The sequence below is a fragment of the Ambystoma mexicanum genome, chromosome 8, assembly GCF_040938575.1.
Source record: "Ambystoma mexicanum isolate Mex_15411 chromosome 8, UKY_AmexF1_1, whole genome shotgun sequence".
NCBI lineage: Eukaryota > Metazoa > Chordata > Amphibia > Caudata > Ambystomatidae > Ambystoma > Ambystoma mexicanum.
In genome coordinates this window covers 342,196,686-342,220,062 of record NC_090929.1, presented here as the reverse complement: position 1 = coordinate 342,220,062, position 23,377 = coordinate 342,196,686, and the positions used below count along the sequence as shown (strand labels likewise).

The 23,377-nt window shown below is 43.5% G+C and overlaps 1 protein-coding gene across 4 annotated transcripts in view; it reads right to left on the bottom strand.

Moving 5' to 3' along the window:
- LOC138471918 (ectonucleoside triphosphate diphosphohydrolase 8-like) overlaps window positions 1-23,377 on the bottom strand; it is a 222,317-nt gene that overhangs the window by 121,364 nt on the left and 77,576 nt on the right. For 2 of the 4 annotated variants that reach the window (XM_069609790.1, XM_069609791.1), the window contains exons 3-4: window positions 18,623-18,668; window positions 15,609-15,743 (exon numbers count right to left, since the gene is read on the bottom strand). In XM_069609790.1, the coding sequence (XP_069465891.1) occupies window positions 15,609-15,734 (126 nt within the window). In that variant the 5' untranslated portion in view covers window positions 15,735-15,743; window positions 18,623-18,668. The remainder of the gene's footprint in view (window positions 1-15,608; window positions 15,744-18,622; window positions 18,669-23,377) is intronic. The other 2 variants (XM_069609788.1, XM_069609789.1) reach the window with 1 other exon arrangement.

The following is a 23,377-nucleotide window of genomic DNA, read 5'->3' as shown; positions in this document are numbered from 1 at the left end:
GACATTGTTAAAGAAGGTAAGTTAATATGCGCCTCGAATTTCAGGCATGATATTGAGGAAGGTTAAGATGCGCTCTGAATATCATGTGATAACACAAGACAAATAAAAGCTAGGTATGGTGCATGTTGCAAGCACAAACGCATACACTTCAAGTTAGCCACAGAAATGCTTAAACGAATAAAGTAAGCAGGGGCAAGGTTGTGGCATGCTGTAGTTCATGAATCTTCCTTCCATCCCCTGGCACACTAGGCACATTCACATTCTAGCACCCAGAATATTACCACAAAGGCACACATCTAAAAGCAGAAGGTATTAAACTTAAACTGAAAGGGGTCACCAAAGCATCATCACACACACCGGGGCGCAAATTTAAAATAAGTATTAGCTATATAGGAAACCTTGTGAGAGGAACATTACGCTGTTAGAGATTTCCAATTTGGCTCGTGCTCCACGTTTGGGGCAAGCATCGGTATGTTAACAACATGTCACACAACCTGGCACAGGTGCAGGTTATAAACAAAAGGACATTATTAGGCACAGAACCAGTGTGCCCTGGATGTGAAAACATAAATGAAGTTATGCCGTCTGATTATGTCTTGGCCTAAACACACTCGCATCACTTTCGCATCATAAAACAATGTTAACCTGAAACCATTGCTCGAGAAGCCATTTTGTGTAAGGGGGCCATTTTGAGTTATATTCTGCTCTCTGCTCATCCCATATATTCTGGTTTTCAGCTTGAGCACAGTAACCGACCGCTGCTTGAACTTTGAGTTGCTTACATAGTTAGAAATGCCAGGCCGCCAAATGGATTGTTTGTCCTCTAATGGGAGAACCTTGAAGCTGTACATGAGCACGACTAATCAGCAAACCCAGGTGCCATCCAGTCTCGTTAGGCCATTTCAGCAGGCAGCTAGAGAGAAATATAAATGATGGTATGTGCTCCTCTGTGGGAGCTGTTATTCATTCCTGCTTCAGAACTGTCTGACCTTAGCACAGAAAGATAACGTTAGCTGGTAGAGCAAGGAATGCCACCTCATTATAGGGAACATAATATGCCTTCCCCATCCAGATGCACCCGGTTGTCAGATAGTTAATTGTCCTGGCAATGGCAGCGAGAATGTATAATGTTCAATTAGAATAAATTACGTAGTAACCCTTTGAACCCTAGCCTGATGATGTCTGAACAAAGGGGGCCAGGCAACACTTTCTATATATGTGACTGTTGTACTGATGCTCGTTCTCTCTCCTCTCACGGTGTCTGCCTTACACGTCGTAGGGTGCTGAGACCCATTTGATCGAATGCAAATTGCAATAAACATGTTTGACTTTGAATCCTTGTGACTTGAGTGTCAATCAGTATATTTTTGGATGCCTTAATTCCGGATTCTTATCTTTCATGGAAACGGAATAGTGAAATGAATGAAAGGTACATTGCGGGGAAAAGGAATGGGCTCGTGGAGGCATTATCCCATTTTCAACTGAATAATTTAAGAAAACTAAACCCAGAAGTAAAACAGTGCATGACCCCGGTAACAGAAGAACCAGGGGAAGGGTAACAAAAATGCAAAACAAGAGAAGGACAACAAGCAAATAATACAACAAGAAAAGAGACCAGGGTAAAAAGAAAAATATGGGAAGAGATTCCAATAGCAGTCGCTTGTCCAGCAGTTACAAAGTAATGCCACAAATATACAGTCCGACGGACTTATAGTGGAAAATGATGTTGTCAGGTGACAAAATACCAATAACTTTGGCCTTGGTCAAATTGTTAATTGTCATTCAGAAAAAAACTAGCAGATGACAGCTGAATTGTATTTTCTTTCTTTCTCTCTTGCTCTCGTTTTCCTTTTTAATGTTTGTCTTGTTATTTTTATATCAAAGGATGATCCTGTGATGAAAGGTTGTCAATTGTATAACCATAAAAAGCACAACAAAAAATAAATAAATAAAATGCCACAAATATAGTAATGGACTGGCACAACAAGCGCTGGCATCCAAAACGGCGGGGCAGTATGCCAGGTGCATGCGTTGGCCCTAGCATACTTTAGGTGCTTTCAGGGTCACTAAGATCATCGCCAGGGACACACAAGCTGAAGAAGGGCTGGCATGGGGTGATTTAACTTAATCCTAGGATAGCATGTCCAGCATGTCAAGAAAGTCTGAAATGGATAAGCAGGATAAAGGCTGAATAATGAACTTATATGGTACAGATGATGAAGTGCACTGCCCAATAGGCACCACTAGGACATTCATGAAAATATCAGGCCACCATTGGGGGTCACCGGCCCTTTGAAAGAGCAAGAGGTGACTGCCTGCAACCCCTCTTCATAAGTTTGCGTTGCAGCACGGCAAACTGCTCCAACAAGGCAAGGCACATAAATGCCAAAGAATAAACCTCCCACCCACCCGAAGTGGGTCGGGGTGGGGGGGAAATCATCAACTAAAAGGACAAAATGGATACTTAAAAAATGAAAACAAAGAGGAAACTACGACAAATGCCTCGAAGAAAAGCAAAGAAAATAGGGTTTTTGATTGACTAGTAATACGTAAGGATTTGGTGATGGAAACAGATCTAACGCCTCGAAAAGAGGCATTGAAATAAAGGTGTATGATGGACCAAAAATATGAAGGTAAGCTGCAAATGTGAAAATAGGACACATGGGGACAGGCTGTGAAATGCCAGAATTCGGCACCCACCCCTTCAGAAGTGGAGCAGTCACTGTGGCCTGGTTAGGTGGGCTGGGGGGCAAAAGGGGTTCAAATGCTGGGAGGTCGAAAGTGGAGTTTCAAGGGTACATTACAAGCAACAAGATTTAACTCACTAACCCATGTTTTCCCACAGGACCAACCCCCCTAACCCCACCAACAAGTCTACTACGATAGTGGGAAGGGCATACATTGCAAAAGTAGGTGTTTTCTTTTATGCCACCCACTCTGCCCCCTCTCTTTTCACAACACCACAATCACATGGTGGGGGTTTCACCTGGGATGTTGCAGGATGATTTGCATGATAGGTTGGCTGACTTGATAGGTATTGGAGACCCCTGGACCACCGAGTAATAAACTCTGGAGGAAACGATTTAGCCAAGCTTGGCAATAGATGGTTTTTAAGGGAAATGTGTAGCATAGCGATTTACTTGGGGAATGCAGAGGTATTGCAGTCAGAAATACCACCTTGGTGGTTCTGGAGAGTTACTGCATCGGGTAAAGCAGTTGGACTTTGAAGTCCAGACAGAGGTTATGATATCTGAAATACTAGCCAGACAGCATTGGCATGGGGCATAATTTAATAAAGCAATAGTAATTTCCAAAAGAAAATTAAACTAAGCTTGGGGAAATGTCTGCACATACACAGGCCCCAAATTCATCAAACATGGGGCCATTTCTTTAAATAACAAGGAATCATTTCTCAACGATGGGGTACTTCTATCAATAAAAGGATGGAGATTTTCACAGGGAATTTTTGGACTTTGTCAGAAAGAGGGTGTACATAAGGCATATTTTGGGGGGACTGAGGGGCCGTAAACCCCCTCACGGTGGCGGCAGGGATCAGCCCCGAGTTGGCCCTACGATGGAGCAGGGTTCCCGCTCACCTGATCCCATGTCCCCCAAAATGTTTTTTACCATTGCTGGTTCTATCTTGTGTGGTTGTTATGCGTAGCTTGTTGTCCAATAAAGCTCACAGCCTATTTTTGATAATTTTACAATTAGTCTTCCTTGGCCAGGCTCGGACTAATTTCAGTTTACAAACAATCAAAGATTTTCAAATGTGCACAGGATTTAACGTAACCCGCTGGAGGACCACTTTGATTTCACAGTTCAATAATTCTTCCCCGTTCAGGGAGGAGGGGCACCAAACAGAGACCTTCGAGTGAGCACCCACGTGGCGCCGGACCACTCTGTATCTGGTACCTATCTTGTTTTCACAAAGTTCAATTGTATTCAAGTTCTCTTTCTACATACAAGACTGCCACTTGCAACCTTGAGCATAACACAGTCCGGTCAGCTATCAGTTCCTCCAACTCACCGGCTGTGCTGAACTCGTTGCCATTGCTTTGCTGTCAAGAGTCAAGGACAGTACCATGTTGGCAATCGCTTCTCCCCGCCTTGGCTGTCAATGAAGGAGGGCCTGTGTACCTTTGAGACATGGTGTTTCTTCCTTCCCCACATTGGGCAATTGACTCTTCCCCCACCCCTCCCCTTGGGTCACTGATGGCGGGATTGTATTAAGGGAAAATGAGACCTGGATTAGGGTGACCGGAATCAACGTATCCCATGAAGGCATCCAGGACTTCCTCCTCCTCTTCTGTTGCGCCGTCAGAATACTCTGTCTTGTCTGGGGCATTCCCAAGAAGGCAACCCCGGATTTCCCTACCCAGGTGATCCTCCCTCGCTCGTCCACCCCCAGGGTTGGGATCAGAAAGCAATGACCCTCCTCTGGCCACCTGAATAGAGGAATACCGGGGTCTACATGGCAGAATATCTCTAGGTTTCTTACAATACTTATTCTTTGAACCCCCATAGGTTTCTTACAATACTTATTCTTTGAACTGTGGCAAATCATCTCAAAGAGAAGAGATCCAGAATTACCATTGGTGCTATTTTCTAGGCTAGAATTGGAAGGGGATCTTTTCAACCGAAACCAGAGAATTGGTTTCAGTGGATGTTTGTTTGATGAACTTTTGTTTTGACTTCGAACTGATAAGAACTGGTTCAAGACTTTTCCCTTCCTTTAAACATTTGAAGCTGACTTTAAAACCTGGGAAACATGATTTTACCAAGGACAGGTGAAAATAATCCATATATTGTTCGCTTATTGTTTATTATTTGGTGTTGCTTTATTACGTTATTTGAATATTGGCTGTTTAGAGTGACGGCCAGTTTACCTATGTTAGAGATCGTTCCCTTAGCCTTTAGACTAGGTAGGGAATCCTTTGATAGAGTAGGGCAAGCAAGGCTTTATTTGCAAACTTATACTTTAATAAAATGTTTAATTTTGAGAAACCTCCAAGCAGTTGTTCGACTCGCATACAGACCCCTCACAATTGGCTGTTCCATGAGGAGTATTTGTGGGGTGAGTGACCAAATAGTTTTCAACCAATCCCTGTGTGAGATGTGAGAAGTGACATTGCAGCAACAAAAATGATAATTTTACATCCTCTTTTAAATACCTCATTGGTTGGCACCAACTTACCATTGCCACCATTATGAACTGTTTATTGCCTGTTAACGTTGCAACTCCTCGTTGGAAACAGTACTCGCTTCCCCTTTAGCACTTAATTTCTCTTGGCTTGTGCATGACTTCATTCACTCTGTCTTTGACCTTATGAGCTGGGGGCTAGGATGTCAGCAAACTTAATTTCCTTACAATGATAAGGATGCTTATATGTATTAATTGAGATATCATAAATGTACTTCTGATCAAAATTGTGTGTGTCTTGTTGGGTGTGTTCATAATTTTCTTTAATAAATCATGAATGCCTAATTGATTCTATTATATTTGCAATGGTGTCGGGGTATGGTCTCTGTTGTGGTGATTGAATCTCTTTCAGTGAGGTTTTTCCTACAGAGGGCAGTGTTGCTCCTTGATCATTCTTCCTTAACATGCTCTTAATTGCTCCTTATTTCGCCCCTACCAACTTGTGACCTTCACTGTGATACATTTCGATGTACTAGCTAGGAACATCATTTGTTATATATCTTTTGAAATCATCCTTGGGAACTTGGCTAAGCTGATGTGTCTCAACCAATCTGTGGGCAGTGTGTGTCCTATAGCTCTAGGGTTTGTTACTTCTTTGTTGCTTTAGCATGACTCAACTACCGAAATTCAGGCTTGGGAATGTGCTCGCCTACCTGCATTGACCAATCACTGTGCTGCATTCAGTCTTACTGAGGGAAGTTACAGCTTCGTATATGTGTGCTTCTTTAGAAGGGCCTTGCTGATAGTTTCTGCTAATTCATGAGGATTAGGATTGTTAACTTAAAGGGATATCCGGGTTTATCTCAAGGCCTACTTATGTATCATCTATTCAGGTTACATGTCTTTATAACAACATGTTATGTAGAATGCACATATACCGAAACATTTATAACAAAAAACATAACTTTTTTTTTTATTTTGGGGGGGGGGGGCAAACTCCAGTTTCCCACCCCTAAAAACCCACCCCAACCGTTTGCCAACTATATTTAACCCTTTACCCCACCCCACATACATTTTCGTTATGTATTTCCTATATAAAATATTTGTTATATGTGCATGTCTACATACAATTTTCGGTGTAAAGACTATATACCATCTATTCAATTAGTGTAAAAGCTCACCTTCCTTTGCTATCATTATGGGTGCCCATAATGGTTCCTTGACTAATGTTAAATGCTAGTATACTTGTTAGGGATATGTGGTTAAACCCATGTATATGGTCTAGGACTTACAACATACTTGTCACTCAGGGACACTGCTTATGGAAGCACAGTCACTAGCACATTTTGGGCCTACACAGGGACATCTAACTGCATGAATCTGCTTTCTTTATAACATTTAGTTTCTTCAAAGAGACTTTTGAAGCTTGTATTGCCGTGCACGTTGGGGGCACTGGATGCACTCCCCAACAAAGGTCTGGCTCCCCTAGACAGGGCACAATACGCCACTCTGCGGACAAGGCTCTCAGCTGGGCACAGTATAAAGAAAATACCAAAGCAAAGTCAGAAAGGCAAGTCACAACAATAGAGAAATGTGCTTGCCCAAGTAAAAAGAACAATTTTTAAAAAGGGTTATCAATTACAAACCACAGTAGGGCTTGGACCAACAACATAAAATAGACCAACAAGAAGGTACAGAGGATCTAGTTGCTGTTGGGAGTGATGTGATAGAAAACAGGATAATTACTCAAGCATCGTCTGGCTCTTTCTTCTGGCTTTCTGTCACTTTCTCGCTCTATTTGTCTTTCCATCGTTTGGTGCCTGAGACCTTCAATTGCATCTTTTGCAAGAGTTACAGTAGATGAAAAACAACGTCTCTGGGATGGTTTCACTTCCCTGTTCTCCTGTCCCTTACGGGCAAGGTTGTGTCTGGAGACTGGCTCACCTCAAGCAGTGTTAGCCAGATATTTTCTTCCTATGCTGGCAAGAAGAAATTGTGGTCGCCCCTCTTACCCAACTGTCTCAGGTCTGTCAGAGAAAAAGAGCTCCTGAAATCATTCTTGGGTAGTAGCAAAAAAGACACAGCCAAACATACCGATATCCTGATTTCTCCTGACTAATTGCTGAGGAGGCATTTTAGAATACCGGACTCCAGAGAATATGCTGCTGCTTTACGACACCAGTAAACAGATGCAACCATTTTACTGCTTGTAACTTTTTTTTATACCTGACCTGATATGTTATTTATGCCTAACCACACCCTCTGTGTGATGTCTCACTGCATAGTAAAAACTGGTTCCCTGTGTGGGTACAAAGAAACACCACTTATGCTCAGCCTCCCACTGACCACATGCCAGAGTTTTTATAGGACTCCTTACCTCTTAGTTTGAGCACTGGAGGGGTTCAATGGAACGTGGTCAGCAAGCCGGTAGTGTAACTTGGAGCATGACAAATAAGAGTCATGGCACCAAATGGTCAGAGAAACAGAGCTCACATCATTCTCATGCAGTAGCAAAGTCAGGGGCAGCTCTATTGTTTTGCAAGACAATGTACAGAGCTACATGTTCACATTACCAGAACAATCCCACAACAGCCTGACCCAGCCTCTAAAACTTCACCTTTATAGGTTATGACAGTGTGATCGAAAGCGATACCCATGAAAGACCCTTTAAGAACAAAGAGTCATTGTCCAGTCTCTGAGAGGAAGCCTCCCTCCCCTCTCCAGTTCTGTTGGGAACCATCAAAATTCAGCTGTAAATCTGCCGAATTACAGCCAAACTCGATTACTGTTACTGCCACTTGGTCAAGCGGATTTACTGCACGATTAAAAGTGGTTTGTGGGCTGTGTTAATCACCATTTTCAGTGTTGGTAGGACTCCATGGAGATTTTGGCAGAATTACCACCAGCAGTAATTCCGCTGGTGGTACGGTGGAGGATATATCTCCAGCTTTTTGCTGGAAGTAAATCATCCACCTTATCACGAAACGTGTAGTGCAGCAGTGCAATAATGTGGCGGTAACAGAATTACAACTGCATTACTGACATTTTTACCCACACCACCATACTTGTATTGAGGCCCTTAGTCCTGAAAATGAATTTAACGGGGGAAGAACTTAATACACTAATAATAAATCAATAATTATATTAGAGTCCACGCTTTTTAGTTGAAAAGAAAACAGAGTCTATTCTAATCATTCATGTCAAAAGAAAAGCACAAATGACACAATAAGAACATGCAATCGAAGGAATATAGAAGAGAAGAAAATAGTTACATCAACAGCTCTGATCATAATCATTCTCTACCCAGTTTGGGTAACTCATTAACCGGCTGACTTAGCTTGCGGTGTAGGTAGCTTATTGTAAACCATGTGGCTTGTGGCATGATTGTCTGTTTGTAATTTACCAACCTCACACTATTTTTCCAAGTTCACATGTGTCAGTGTGCATGGCACAGCTTTTACGACATCCTGCAGACTACCATTCACAAAGAAGCCTCTTTTCCTTGCAACCCAGTTTCCCCGGGGACTTGTCCCTGAACAACAATTTTTTGTCTCTATACATACATAAGAACTTAATCCCCATTTCAGGAACTCGTAATTTCTGGGAAAACTCTTCTTGGGTATTGTAAGGGTGCAGAAGACTGGCACCGACACTGATGTGACATGACTGTTGTCATAAACTTTTATTAAAGTAAATTGAGGGTTGGAAAAATGCCCCCCTATGTCTAAATTGCAAGAGGGTTTTCCCTGCCTCAAAGAAAACTAGTGAAACTGTCAGGATGTCAAATAGAACGTTAGTCACAGTCGTGTACAAAAACCCTAATTCCAACCCTAACACTAATAGCATAAATCTTAAGTGCAAGAATGTTCTCTTCTCAAAAGGTGATGATGAAACTCCTTCATCAAAGGAAAGCTCCAAATGTCAATGGTCGTATTAATAAAAGGAAATGTTCTCTTACAAAGATACACTGTGCCAATATTCAGGGAATTACTCCTTTCCCCTGGTTTCTTGCTTGTTCCACTTCACAAGCTAAGAAATTGGCTCCTGAGAAACAATGTTTAATCCACCCGGGAACTTGCCTCCCGTTCCCTGGCTTTTCCACTCTTTCATAAATAGTCGGCTTCCTGTTGAAACCTGGTTTCTCGTTTATTCCCTGGGGAGGTCTGCTTCGCTCTCCTGCCAAAATACCATCTAGGGGAATTTGACAGTTTCTAAGAGTCTCTTGCTCTTGGGTGCCAGACCCTCTGCTATAAATAAAGCTCACTTTATTCTTGGAATCTGTTATGGGTGTGGGTCTGAGACTAGCCATGCTGTTTGCAACAATCTTGGTTTACTCACCTGCCAAGCATGGATTTCTTCAGTATTTCCTTCTCTTTCTTTCAGGGTCTCAAACTTCTTATTCTCCGTTTCGGATTTGTGTGCGGGCTCCAGACTCGCAGTACAGTTCCTTGATAGCTTGGTTCACTCTCCTGTCAAGCTAGGCTTTCTCTCTTCATTGGGGTTCTCTTGTTGATAGGTAGGGTGCCAGACCCTCAAATTATCTGTCTCTTACTCAGAGTGCCGGCAGGTCTTAATCTCTGGCTTTCAGGCTCCCCTAAAATAGCATAACAGGACATAGCAAAGAGTTTCACTCATTGTCTTGTGGGATAGTACTCTGCAGGGCCCAAGCAACTTCTGTGACTGACCTCAAGAGGAGAGAAAATTAATGTTGGCCCTACCACAGCTAGTTTACCAAAAATTATAGTGCAGCAGACTGACTGGCTGCTGAGACTATATATTTGCCTGTCAAACCAAGTGATACAGAACTGAGGAAGGGCCAATGCACCAGTGATATTCTAGGTGACTTCTTTGGGGGTCCACTAACAGAGGAGTACAAAAGTACACCATTTTCTTCCTATGCATTAAGTTCCATTGCAAGGGTGTTGTTTTTTCAAATAGTGCAATTAAATACACACTATTTGAAATAAGGACTCCAACGTTTGCAGTTAAGCCAGAGTGGATTATAATAATTTACCAGGATTGCACAAGTTGGCTAAACAGTGGAGCAGGAATTTTAACCCTCTCTGCAGATTTTACCACGTACCTTCCAAGCTTACCTTCCAAGCTTTACTTGGTACAAATATTTAAGTTTTGAATTTCAAGGCCTACAATAATACTGTTTTATAGAGTTTACTTACAAAACAAGCAAATTGCATAGTAAAGCCACATGACAACATGTAAATCCTTGTAGCAACATGTTAAGCCAAAAGATTAACATTGAGGCTTTTATTTTTACATCCTGAATGGTAAGCTATAAGTGCCATAATGCAAGATAAAGCAAACCTGAAAAGTCTATTTAACCCTAATGTACTAGTGATTTAAGACACGAAATAAAAGAAGTTTCATAATAAACTCAGATGGATATGGAGATTCTTTGTAACAAACCTCCAGCTCGATGTTTTTCATGACGTTGAGAACATTTTATTAGTGACATAAAGCACCTTTATTTTTTTGCATGTCAAGCTAGGAGACATCAATTGTATGAACAATCCTCTAAATGGGTGCTTTGTGTTGCTCACTTTAACAATTATAGATTTGTAAGTTAACTGGTGCTTGGGCAGGTCTTTCAGCTGAAAAAGTTCCATCATACATATGAAAAGCTCTGCCGCTGACAAAAGAAACGTAAACAAAAAAGGAGGCAGAGAAGACCAGTGAGACACTGCGCTTGCAAAAGAAATTAACACAGCAAAGGCAGCAGGTGGCTGGAGATTGTGGGTACGTTGCCCAAGTACACCACAGGAATAGCAAAATTAACACATGTTCCAGTCTCTTTGCACCAATGAATAAAGTATCAGAGACTGCTTAAATTGCACAATTGTTTAATTAGAACATATGCAGCCTGACACGTGTTTCGAGCAATCCTTGCTCTTCCTCTGAGGCTGATTTAAGTTAAATGAAAGAGGTCATTCCACACAAACCAAAGTAAATTGGACAAAACAGTGCATAATATACATGCAATTGAAGCAAGTGACATGGTGGAAGCAAACATGTAAGGGGGAGATGGGGTAAGGCAACAAAACACCAACACAAGTCAACTGCCCATGCAATGCCACAGGCATATTTTGGTTGTAAAGATACATCAGTACACAACGATGTAGATAAAACACAAGCATATACATAGGAAATTCAAAGGTAACCGAAAAAAGGAAAAATAAAAGTTTTTATTTTTTTTTAATACCGTGGATATGGTGTATGCCAATTGGAGAAGGAGCCATGGTTGAAGAAGGCAAGTAAAAAAGTGGGGTTAGGGGGTAAACAACCAACAATTTGTCCATTAGAGACGATGCTGTTTCCGAATGCAAAGATGCTAAACAATCGTATTTCTATTAATTAAAGCGAGTTAATTATTCGCATGTAAAATAAAATGTATACCTTGTGTATGAAAAGAGATCTGATACAGTTGATCAGTGACGATACAGGCAAAGTATCCTAATGATCTTAAAGTGTTATTGGCTGTTGTAACTGGATGATTCCAAAATGTGAATGAAAATGAAAATGAAAATAAATTGAATTGCAGTATTAAGGGCCATGAAGGTATGGTATGTATTGTATTTGCAATTTGGCAAGACAAATAAACGAAGTGAATAGACAATGGAACATATCTTCAATTCTTCGCTAGTGCGGAATGAACATTACTGTTGTCCGACCCGTGAAATGTAAAAATGTGCAGGTAACCATGACGGTAGAAACGATTCCATGATGTAAATAGTCCCGTTTGAACAAGGAGGAAAGGAAGATAAACAGTGCATATATAAGAAGTCATTGACGTCTCGTGTGTTCATTCCATCAAAAAGTTTAAAGTTTAGCGCACAGCTGGTCTTAGGGACCATAAACAAATCCTTACCTGGTGGTCTGCTTCGTGCAAAACTAATCTCCACACGGGCGCCGAGCCATCCAGCCTGGTTTTGTTTTCCAGTGGATGCTAGCTCGTGGAGGCATTCTCGAGGGCGGCTTGTTTGTGTGGTTACTAGTTAGCCACTGTAAGTCTAGTGGCTCTTGTAAAGAAATTACACGTACCCGGATCTTCACAAATTGAATAAATAAGTCAATGCTTGATAAATTATGATTTATGAATGGAGGCTAATTAAGTTCTGCAAATTTAAATGCATAAATGTAGCATATCGTGGAGTAATCGCTACGGCCACAAAAAAGACGTGGCAATCACCAATTGTGGAACCAATTTGTAGGTTCATACTCATACGCTGTTTAATGGGGAGACCCAGACTAATTGATGGATGGACCAAGTACAGGACGTGCACTCATATTGAGTTAACCTATGCCCCCATAGTCTCTAATGGCCTCGAAGCAACCTGGCTCCTATTGGCATGGGTCTACAATGAACTAAGTGTTATGAATAAGGGCGCACCAGTTGGGGATGGACTGAAGTAACATGTTTGGTAGTGTTAATATACAAGTAAGGAACACACATAATGCTATAAATGATCACTGGCATAGACCAACTTGTGTTGTAGTGGCAATTAAGGGAAGAAATTAATTAGTGTTTATAAGAGGCGGAACCGAGGCCATGAATTATAAAAAGACAGCTAATTAATGGTCGGAATTAAGACCACACTGGGCAGCCCTGTACTCGTAAATAACTCTGGCTTCAAGCCTGCGAAGTATGTGTCAGATTGCCACCCACCCGGGGGGCAGCATGGCTCTGGCCAGACCAACAAATCTAATGTTCTCTTTGAGATCCAATTGGTGACATTTCTGCCAGTGCTGGCTAATGGATATTTGGCGTCCTGACTTGCTATAGTGGATAGATGTTCTCTGATTCGGATCTTGGGTGGTCTGATAGTGCTGCCGATGTATTTCTTATTGCACACACAAATGATACAGTACACAGTAAATTTGGTATTGCAATTAATGAATGAGTCAATTGTATGTTCCTGTCCTGGGTTAAATTGAACACTTTCAGTGTCAAAAGTATAAGGACACATCGAACAGCTGCTGCATTTGCAAAATCCTTTGAACTGATCTTTATAGAAACATGTTGGCTGGCGTTCCATATTTAGCATGAAGGAGGGGCTAAGTATATTCTTAAGAGTGATCCCTTTGCTGAAGGTAAAATTAGGGTGTGGATCTACCGATTTTGCAATATCAACATCCAGGTGTAGTAAGTGCCAGTGTCTTTTCATGATAGTGTAAAGTATATGGCTGTCCATGTTGTATCTAGTAATGAGTCAGATCTTGTTAGAGCCTTGTCTTGTGGCACCACTTTTTGGTTGGAGCAGATCTTCTCTCCTGAGTTTGCTGACTTTTTTACTGCCAATCATGAAAAGACTATAATGAAAAGACACTGGTACTTACTACACCTGGAATTCTGCAATTTAAGCAGTCTCTGATACTTTATTCATTGGCGCAGAGAGACTGGAACATGTGTTGACAAAAGAAATGTGTTTGCAGGTCTTGCTCAGGTTGCACTGATGCTGTGTGTGAAATTAGCAGTTCTTGAATGTCCAGTCCGAGTTGATGTTTGGCTGGGAGAAAGTAAGAGCATTTGAACTAAAGATACGCTCTGAAAAATGTAATCAAACTAGTGGTACGGCTTGGCAATGATTTAAATGATTCTAGCAGCTTTCATCTCTGATTGAAAGCTGCTTTAAGTTTTCAGGTTCATGGCAGGCACAATGAGCAGGGTATATTTTATGGAAAATCATAACTGCTTTGAGAAGGCATTGTGGAAATAAGAAAATATGCTGGTATTCTTTCAAACAGAATTGATTGGTATTGAATGTTAAAGTGTGAATTAAGTGGTTTGTAGGATATACGTGTCCACATTACAAGCACTTGAGATGGGATTTTGCTGCAACAAGGAGACAATTGCAGTGGTCGAACCCGGGGGTCGCACATGGTGACACTTTGCATAGTTTCGTGTTAATTGCTGGATTGCACTTTGGTTGTGCCAGTCCTATCAGCTGAACTAATAAGACATTGGGGCCCCACACCGGCCTCGGGCACAAAAGGATTGGAAAAGCAGCAGTTCTTGAACACTGGAAAGACCTATTAAATAATCACCCCCTCCCCCTCTCTCTCAGGGTGTACCTGGGTATTAGATCGAATTCCCTAACTGGACATTAGTCTTCATCCTCCAATCGTTGGTCTTCGGGGGGCAGGGGGCTCACTCACTGTCGTGCTTTCATATCCACCCACCTCTTTTTCAAGAGTTGATATATTGGTTACATGTGAATTGAACAAATGAAAAAATTACGAATGAAATTTTCATGAAGAAAAACAAATGTTGATTTTTTTTCATTGGGGGGCCTGTCCACCCAATCCCCCCTTTTTCCCATGCTTCCAACCCCACGGTGAACCCCTTTCACACCTTGTAACCCTTTACCCCATATATATATGTATATTTTCAATATTTTTTCCGTTATCATTTCATTCATTTTTTCTGTTAATATGTGCATACCGTTCATAACTTGAAGATTTTGCCAAACCGGGGGGGGGGGGGTGCGCGGTATGGGTAGAGTACAAATGACTGCCATTTTGCAGCACTTTGTTTTTTGAGAGAGTCATTCCCTGAAAAATAATTGGTGATTGATTACAGGCCTCATTACAACTGTGCCGGTCCAATATTATTAACGGTACCAGTGCTTCCGTGGTCCCCATTCCTATTGAGTCCTGGGAATGGGAATTTACGATTACCGGTGCCTGACTTCCCGTAACGCCGGGGATGTAATCCCCCAGTGTTACCGGGAAGCTGGGCGTCGGTAAACATTGTAAGTCCGGCAGCAACCCGCCAGTAGCACCGGCAGGGTTACCGCTGGACCTGTAATGAGGCCCAATGTATTGTTTTTATCTGGATGACGGTGTATTTGCTGTCTTCTTCTTAGATTTTAACTGTTGACATGATGTGTAATTTCTATGTAACTGTTGCATGTATAGTGGAAAAAGTTATTGTTGAACACATTTTGCTAATAAAAAATAAAGAGTTGATATAGTGAATAAACTGATCTGGGAGTTTACAGGAAACATTCTGGACTTCAATTGCATTTGCTATTTCCAAAGGAAGTCTCATGTACACACAGGAAGTAAAATACATCCCTTCCCCTTCCCCACACACTTCTGCACGCGTCCGAGGTCATGGGGAGGAGCAGAAGTGCTCTGGAGTTGAATATCCCAGGGTATTTATACCATTTTAGGGAGATCCACCACTTGTAAAAAAGAGGACACTGTGGAATGGAATGAAACTGCTGTTTTTATAGGCGGGAATGTTCAGAAAGCTTCCTTTATGGCGTTCAATGTAGCTGCTGAAAAAAGATTAAGAAAACAGACAAGCGTACACATGCAGCGAAAGCCTCTGAAGTGTGAGTGCAATGGAAGCCTACGTCATCCGCTGTTCGTGGCTGCATGCCCCGAGCAATAGCACTGCAGGTGCTTAGGGGCGCCAGCATTTCTCACCCCAGCGGCCACCTACCTTCCTACCCGGCGGCAGGTACGCGGTCTTCACGCTCAATGTGACCAAAAAGGCCATCCAGACTGCGAGAAGGAAGATCAGGGCCAGGAAGTAGCGAATGTTCAGCCGCAGCAGGCATGCCTTCATCGCGGCGACCTGCAAGAGAAGCAGGCTGGTTATTCACCCCATAGAACGGCAGCATCACACTCGCAGGCCTGAATGGGAACGCAGGGTTCTGTGCAAGTCCTCGGAAGTTTGGCTAAGAACATTTTAGTTAACCCCATGCCCCATGCATTTTTATGGGCGGTGCCCTTCCAAATACCCCAGAGCTCCAACTCCTCCTCCCCTCTTATCAACCCGGTCTCTCGACAGCCATGAAGGTTTTGACAAACTTTCAAAATGGGCATTCGAAATTATGGACATTTGAAGTCTTTTCTGAGAGGTTTTTTCGGAGAACCAACCAAGCACCCCAAATGTCAGAGGGACAGTCATGCTGAAGGCCTGACTGTACCCCTGTATTGTCCCGCAGTTCCCAATGAGACTGTTCTGCTCATGCAATCCGTTTGGCTTCGCAATTGCAAGTATAACCCATGCGATAGCTAAAACATGGGCCATATTATAGAAGAACGGCAATCAGTCCCCATTAAGGACAAAACAGCCTGGCCTGTTGCCAACATGACCATTCCAATTTATAGGTGCTTATCCAGTCCGTTTTTTTTCTTTGCATTCTGGGACTTGTAGTCCGAGTTTTATCATGGGAAACGTGGAACTACAAGTCCCAGAATGCAAAGAAAAAGAGCAGGACTAGATAACCACCTACATAATGGAATGGATCACGTTGGCAAATATGTGTTGCATTTACTCCCTAATATAAAAGCTGGTCTTAAAAATGACAGCACCCATAACTACCTGCTCCCGCATGAAGAATATGTCATGTGTAAACAGTACATAAGCATGTGATAATGGAGGAGTGGTTTGTGCGTTAAAGGTCACATGCCAGCTCTTGAAATGTAAATACTTAACCGGCTGTAATTTTACTGGAGGCAGTAATTACCTGTGACGGTATTTATATAGCTGCTGGAAAAGCATACAGATATGTGTAGAAAAGCACCAGTGGTATTTGTACCCGTGTTAATGTTACACTGTCAGAAATAATGTGCATTTGCAATACCACAGGCGACATTGCCAAGCTGAGCAGAAACCTCGGCAGAGCAGTAAGTTACCACTGGTGTTCTTTTTTCTGCAAGTGTCCATTATGTTTGCAAAGTAGACTGATATTATAGGGCAGCAATCATAGTTAAGGTGAGACAGAGTTTCACAGAAAATCCCCCAAATGAATTGCTAATAACGTTTGACTCGTGTGAGGGATTTGGCTGAAATCCTATTGGTGTAACATGCACAGTGGCCGTGACTGAAAGTTTGTGGTTTGGGGTTATTTTTTAAATATTTGACGGAGAAGGCGGTTGCCTCTTTTTCAAAATAAATAGCGACATCTGCCCAGATACACTGAGTTATCGGGTTTTTATAAATGAAACAGCCGCCATCATTTCTTTTTCTCTCAGTGCGAGAGATAGCCGGGTTATACTTAAGCAATATGACCCGAGTGGCAGGGGCATTACCGACTCAGGTAATGCCCCGGGGCCCATAGTTATAGACCAGAGCGAAGCCGTGGGGAGGCTCGGAGCGGGGATGGCCCCGCTTCGAGCCTCCTCATTGGCTGAGGGGCTGTCCCCCCCCCCTGCCGAGGACAAGGCGGCTGGAATCCCGGCCGAGAATTGAAGGATTCTCGGCCGGGTAAGGACCCGGCGAGAGCCAATCAGAATGCGTGCTGCATTCTGCTTGACATGTCGCCGGGTACTAATCCAGGATATACCCCGGGGTATTGGAAAATAAAAACACAGACAAAAAGCCTTTGCAGGTCAAAACAAATGCAAATGCCATCAGTGTAGAGGTGGCAGGAGGCAAGAGGACACCAAGTAAAATGTAGGAGCTCGAGGGGGGCTAGAGATCAAGATTGCAACACAAGGCTGAAATATTGTTCCCATACCCTCGGTTACCTGGGGTACAACCACAGCTACCTTTCATTTCAACTAAAACTGCATCACAGAAACAATGAGTGCTGTCACGGGAATGGGAGAGGGCAGGGGAGGCGAGGAGGCCATCGAGGGGCTTGGGGGAGCAGGCACACATGAGGGGGGGTGTAACCAAACGGGGGGGCAAGTTACATCAAAATGACAGGGTGTTGCCCTTACTCAATTTATTTTAACACAAAAAAGCAGGCAAACGCAGACCTGTGTTATTTTTTGGCAGCAACTAATATCAGTCCGGAGACAGCTCCAGCATAAAACAGAACCCAGTGGTATGGACAAGGATCATGCTATTTGTTGTTTCAAGAGACAAGGCTGTGAGGGAAGACAGAAAAGGATAGAGCGAAGTGCTAACTAACCCTACCTAGTGTAGTGTCTCAACTAGGTTGCGGTGGTGTAGCGCCTGTCTAATAGTGATACGATAAGAATCACATTACCAATTTCTATTGATTGTAATACATTCAGCCTTGTTGGTCCTATACCGCTCTCTCCCACTGTGTAAATATATTGGAAAAGAATGTAGTAAAAAAGCGCACCAGGGAAAAACACATGTGGGGAATCTATTGGGATATTATATACTTTGATAACCCATAGATTGTCTCACTGCTCCTGGGATGCTAGGGTTAAAATGACACAAATCAACAAGGGACAAGGAACAAGATTGTCCCTTTTTCCCAGAACAAGAAGACAATACAATCGCCACTCTCCGTCTGTGGATATATTAAACTGGCGGTGGGTGGAGATAGGTAAAAAGGTTTCCTCCAACTCCAAAAATAGGCCAATTTATGCCTTTTAAGTGTAGCAAACACCGTTGACCGGTTTCAGTGACATAAACTTGGATAAAACCACTTTCACCAGGACAGTCTTCGGTTTATCCAACCTGGTATTGTCACACAATTAGTAACCAGATTGGGGAAACAGGATCAGGTAGATGGATTGATACTTTACCACCTGGCTGTAGGTGTCATTGGACTGGATCAGTCTACGAGGGAACCTATGGGCAAAAGCAGAATATGCACCACAGTCACTTTCAGGCTGCTAGATTCCAATAACTGGATTATGAATTGGCACTTTACTTCATGTCATTCACATATACAAACATTTACTACAGAGACACCACATTTCGCTATTTCCATCAAAGAGGCAGCTGGTAATTAGTATCCTCTTTTTTCATTCTTGGCTCAAACCTGAAGCCACATATATTTGTATTATTAATAGGTAGGCTCTATCTGATCATGTCTTATCCGCTTGTCGATGTCACATGCGGTAATCTTATGTGATTCACCCTCCCCAGTTTAGAGAAAGGCAGAGGGGGGAAAGAATTTTATTTAATTGGTCAAGAAGCGTGGTTTCACTAGTGTATTGTTCCCCTTTTGATTTAATGGTTAGATGTGTTTGTCATATCTAGGCATAAGGTTACTGTTATTGGAATCTAGCAGCCTGAAAGTGACCGTGGAGACCACCTTTGGCGCCATCCTATACCTACTGTTGATCTATCCTCTCCCCATACCAGACTTTGGTACTCCACTGCACACTGCCCCCTTTCTGTAACGATCACACTGGTCTCTACCTCCTCCATCTCTAACTCCTACAACTACTGCCCTTCTCTACTCGTCCTTTCTCTGAGTCCTTTGGTATGCGATCTTCCACATCTCCTTTCCACCTCCCTCTCCCCCCTCTCTCCACCCTTCCACCTTCTCCTTTCCCTCCTACTCTCCTCTTTCCTCCTAATGCCTAGTCCTCTTCACTATCCTCACCCCCACTCCTCCAGTCACGCTCCTTCCTTCGCTCACCGTCCTAACCTTCTTTACCCCCTACCGCCAGCCACTCTGCCCTCATGAACACAACTCTCTGGAACGCCAGATCCATCTGTAATAAAACCACAGATATTCTTGACTATTCTTATGCCTTAACCTTCATTTCCTCTGTCTAACTGAAACCTGGATTCCCCTTCATAACACCTCTGTCCCCGCCTCCTTAACAACCTCCTCTTCCTCCTTCATCCACACCCCCCCTGCTCCTCTGGCCGTGGTGGAAGCGTTGGACTCCTCTACCACCCCAAATACATCTCCTCCTCTTCCACTCCAACTCTCCCTTCTTTCCCTTCCTTTGAATTCCTCTATAAGTCTTTTTCCTCTCCCCACCCTATTTCCTTCCTGATCATCTATCGTCCCCCTGGCCCTCTCTCTTCCTTCTATGAAGACCTTGATCATCTCCTCTCGCTTATCTCTCCCTCCACCTCTCCTCTTTTAGTACTTGGCGACTTTAATATTCATCTTCCTTCTCCCCCTCAATCTTCTCCCCTCTTCTCCATCCTTGACTCCTACCTCCTCTCCCCCCTTTCTTTTGTCCCCTACTCACTCCTCTGGCTCCACTCTTGACCTCATCTTCAACTCTTCCTATCCCTCTTCCCCTGTCTCTTCTCTTCCTGTTTATCTCTCTGACCATGCCTTACTCTCATTCTCCCTTTCTCCTCTCTCGCAATCCCCTACTGCTAATCCCTCCCCTCCAATCTACTCAATCTACTCACGTCGTGACTTTCGTGACTTCTACGCTACCATCTTTTTCGACACCTGCTCTTCTTCTCTTCCATGTCTCCATGACTTTGCTTTATTCTCTGCGGACGATGCTCTATCCTCCCTTTCCTCCTCTATCTCCACTGCCCTTGATCAACTTTACCCCCCTTCTCTCTTCCGTGTCAACCCTGGCTTACTTCCCATCTCCTCTCTATGCGGCGCCTTCTCCGACGGCTGGAGAGACTATGACTCAAAACTCCCTCGCTTTCTAATCAAACCTCTTACTTCTCTTACCATGCACTATACAACTCGTGTCTTGCAGCGGCCAAATCCTCTTACTACTCTAACCTTCTCCAGTCTCAAGCCTCCCACCCTCATCATATTTTTCAAACTCTCTCTCGTCTTCTCTCTCCTCCTACTCCTGATTCCTCATCCAACTCCACACTTTCTCCCTCTGACTTTGCTAACTTATTCTCCTCCAAAATCCTCACCCTCTGGCAAAAAAAAAAATCAACTCCCTCTCTGACTCCCCCTCTCATCTTCCCCCCTCTCCTCCCTCTTCCTTCATGTCCATCTTCTCACCTGTTTCCCCTTCCGAAGTCTCCTCCCTTCTATCCAAAGCCCTCCCCACGTCCGCCCCTTCTGACCCTCTTCCCTCCATTCTTATCCCCAAGATCTACCCTCTTCTTATCCCTTACCTTACCACTTTCTTCATCACCTGCCTCTCCTCATCAACCTTTCTCCCTTCTTGAGCGCCTTGCCTACTCTCAGCTCTCATCGTTTGTCACTTTTTCCTTTCTCCTTCCTCCCTTCCAATCTGGCTTCCGTCCCAATCATTCCACAGAAACTGCTCTCACCTCTATCCTTAACTCCCTCCTCTCTGCTCGACATGCCAAGCAATCCTCTATCCTTATTCTCCTTGATCTTTCTGCAGCTTTTGGCACTGTCGATCATCCACCCTTGCTCCACACTCTTTCCTCCTTCGGGTTTAAAGGCCCTGTTCTAAAATGGCTATCCTCTTACCTCTCCTCCCGTTCCTTCGCTGTATCATGGGGTGGCCAGATCTCTCCTTCCTTCCCTCTTATTTACGGCGTTCCTCAAGGTTCTGTACTTGGTCCTTTCCTCTTCTCTCTTTACACCTCCCTCATTCCCCCTGTTATCCCCTCGTTTTGCATATCCCACCATTTCTATGCTGACGATACTCAACTCTTTCTCTCTTTCTCCTTCTTCTCAACTGACCTTCACCTTAAACTCTCCTCCTGCCTCACTGCTATCAAGAACTGGATGTCCTCCCGCTTTCTCTCTTAACACCGATAAAACCAAAGTCCTTTTCTTCCCCTCTAACTCTCTTCCTCCTCCCTCTCCACCCCCTTTCATTCACTTTCCTCCCACCAATCTCCCTATCTCTCCCCAAGCTCGTAATTTAGGAGTTCTCTTTGACTCCTCTCTCACCTTCTCCCAACACATTTCACTCACCTCTCGCACCTGCCGATACCACCTCTACAATATTCGCAAAATCCGTCCCTCCCTCACATTCCATGCTACCAAACTCCTAATTTCCTCTCTCAACTTTTCCAGCCTCTTCTACTGCTCTTCACTACTCTTTAGACTTCCCGCATCTCATCTTGCCCCTCTTAAATCCATCTACCACTCTGCTGTTCATACCCTTTGTCTCCTTACCTCCCGTGACTCCATCTCTTCCTCACTCTCTTACCTTGGCTGGCTACCATTTCACTTACAGCAAAAATTTTACTTTCTCTGCCTTGTCTTCAAATCCCTCCATGGTCTTGCTCCTCCTTATCTCTCCTCCCTTCTCTCCTTCTACTCCCCCTCTAGTTCCCTTTGTTCCGCTGATCATTTTCTTCTCACTGTACCTCCATCCCCCTGCGCTTCCTCCCGTTTCCGCTCCTTCCAACTCCTTGCACCTCTGCACTGGAACTCACTCCCTCTCACAATCCGCTCTACCACAACCTTCACCTAATTTCGCACTTCCCTTAAATCCCTCCTCCTCCACTCTCCTCCTTGAAAACTCCCCCTCTGCCCTCGTTACTTTCCCTCCCCCCTCTCCCTTCCCTCTGATTTTCTCTCTCCCCCTCCTCCTCTCTCTCCCTTCCATTAGCCTCGTCCAACTCATCTCCACCCCCCCACACCTAATCCCACTCCCCTCCCCCCCACCTTCAGTTAATTGCTCTATTGCTCTTTGCACTGTTTTGTGGAATGATTCATGATGTAATTTTGCTCCCACTGTTATTTTTTTGTTGTTATCTTGTATTATGTTGTTCCACTGTACAGCGCCTTAGTGTAAAGTGCTCTATAAATAAATAATAAATCCATCAATCAATCAAAAAGGGAAAATCTTGTCCCTTGTTGATTTGTGTCTTTTTAACTAGCACCCCAGGGGTAGTGAGACAATCTATGGGTTATTAAAGTAGATACTATCCCAATAGATGCCCCACGTGTTTTTCCCTGGTGCGCTTTTTTACTACATTCTCTTCCAATATATTTACACAGTGGAAGGGAGCGATATAGGACCAACAAGGCTGAATGTATTACAATCAATAGAAATTGGTAATGTGATTCTTATCCTATCACTATTAGACAGGCGCTACACCACCGCAACCTAGTTGAGACCCTGCACTAGGTAGGGTTAGTTAGCACTTCACTCTATCCTTTTCTGTCTTCCCTCACAGCCTTGTCTCTTGAAACAACAAATAGCATGATCCTTGTCCATACCGCTGGGTTCTGTTTTATGCTGGAGCTGTCTCTGGGCCGATATTAGCTGCTACAAACAAATGACACACGAGGGGGGAACTTGGTGAGGGCCTGGAAGCATTTTTGTTTTTTCACTGTTTTTCCCAATAACCGCAGGTATAAAACTACAATACTTGCGGGTATATGTAGCCCGTACTACGGATCTGCGTGATTTTTCCGTCGCGGAAAAGTCAGCGACGGAAAAATATGCATGAGAAATGTGTGAACCACAAATGGTTTGCACATTTCCCATGCGAACACGCATTCAAAACCCCTACATACCCACACCCCGACCCACACCCACAACATACCCACAACACACCCCCAACCACACCCCCAACCTAACCAAAGCCTACTTATCTTTCCTTCACGATGTGTCCCTGTGGTGCCAGTTCCCTTTCACTTCCGTGATTGGGAACCGGCGCCACAGGGTCCT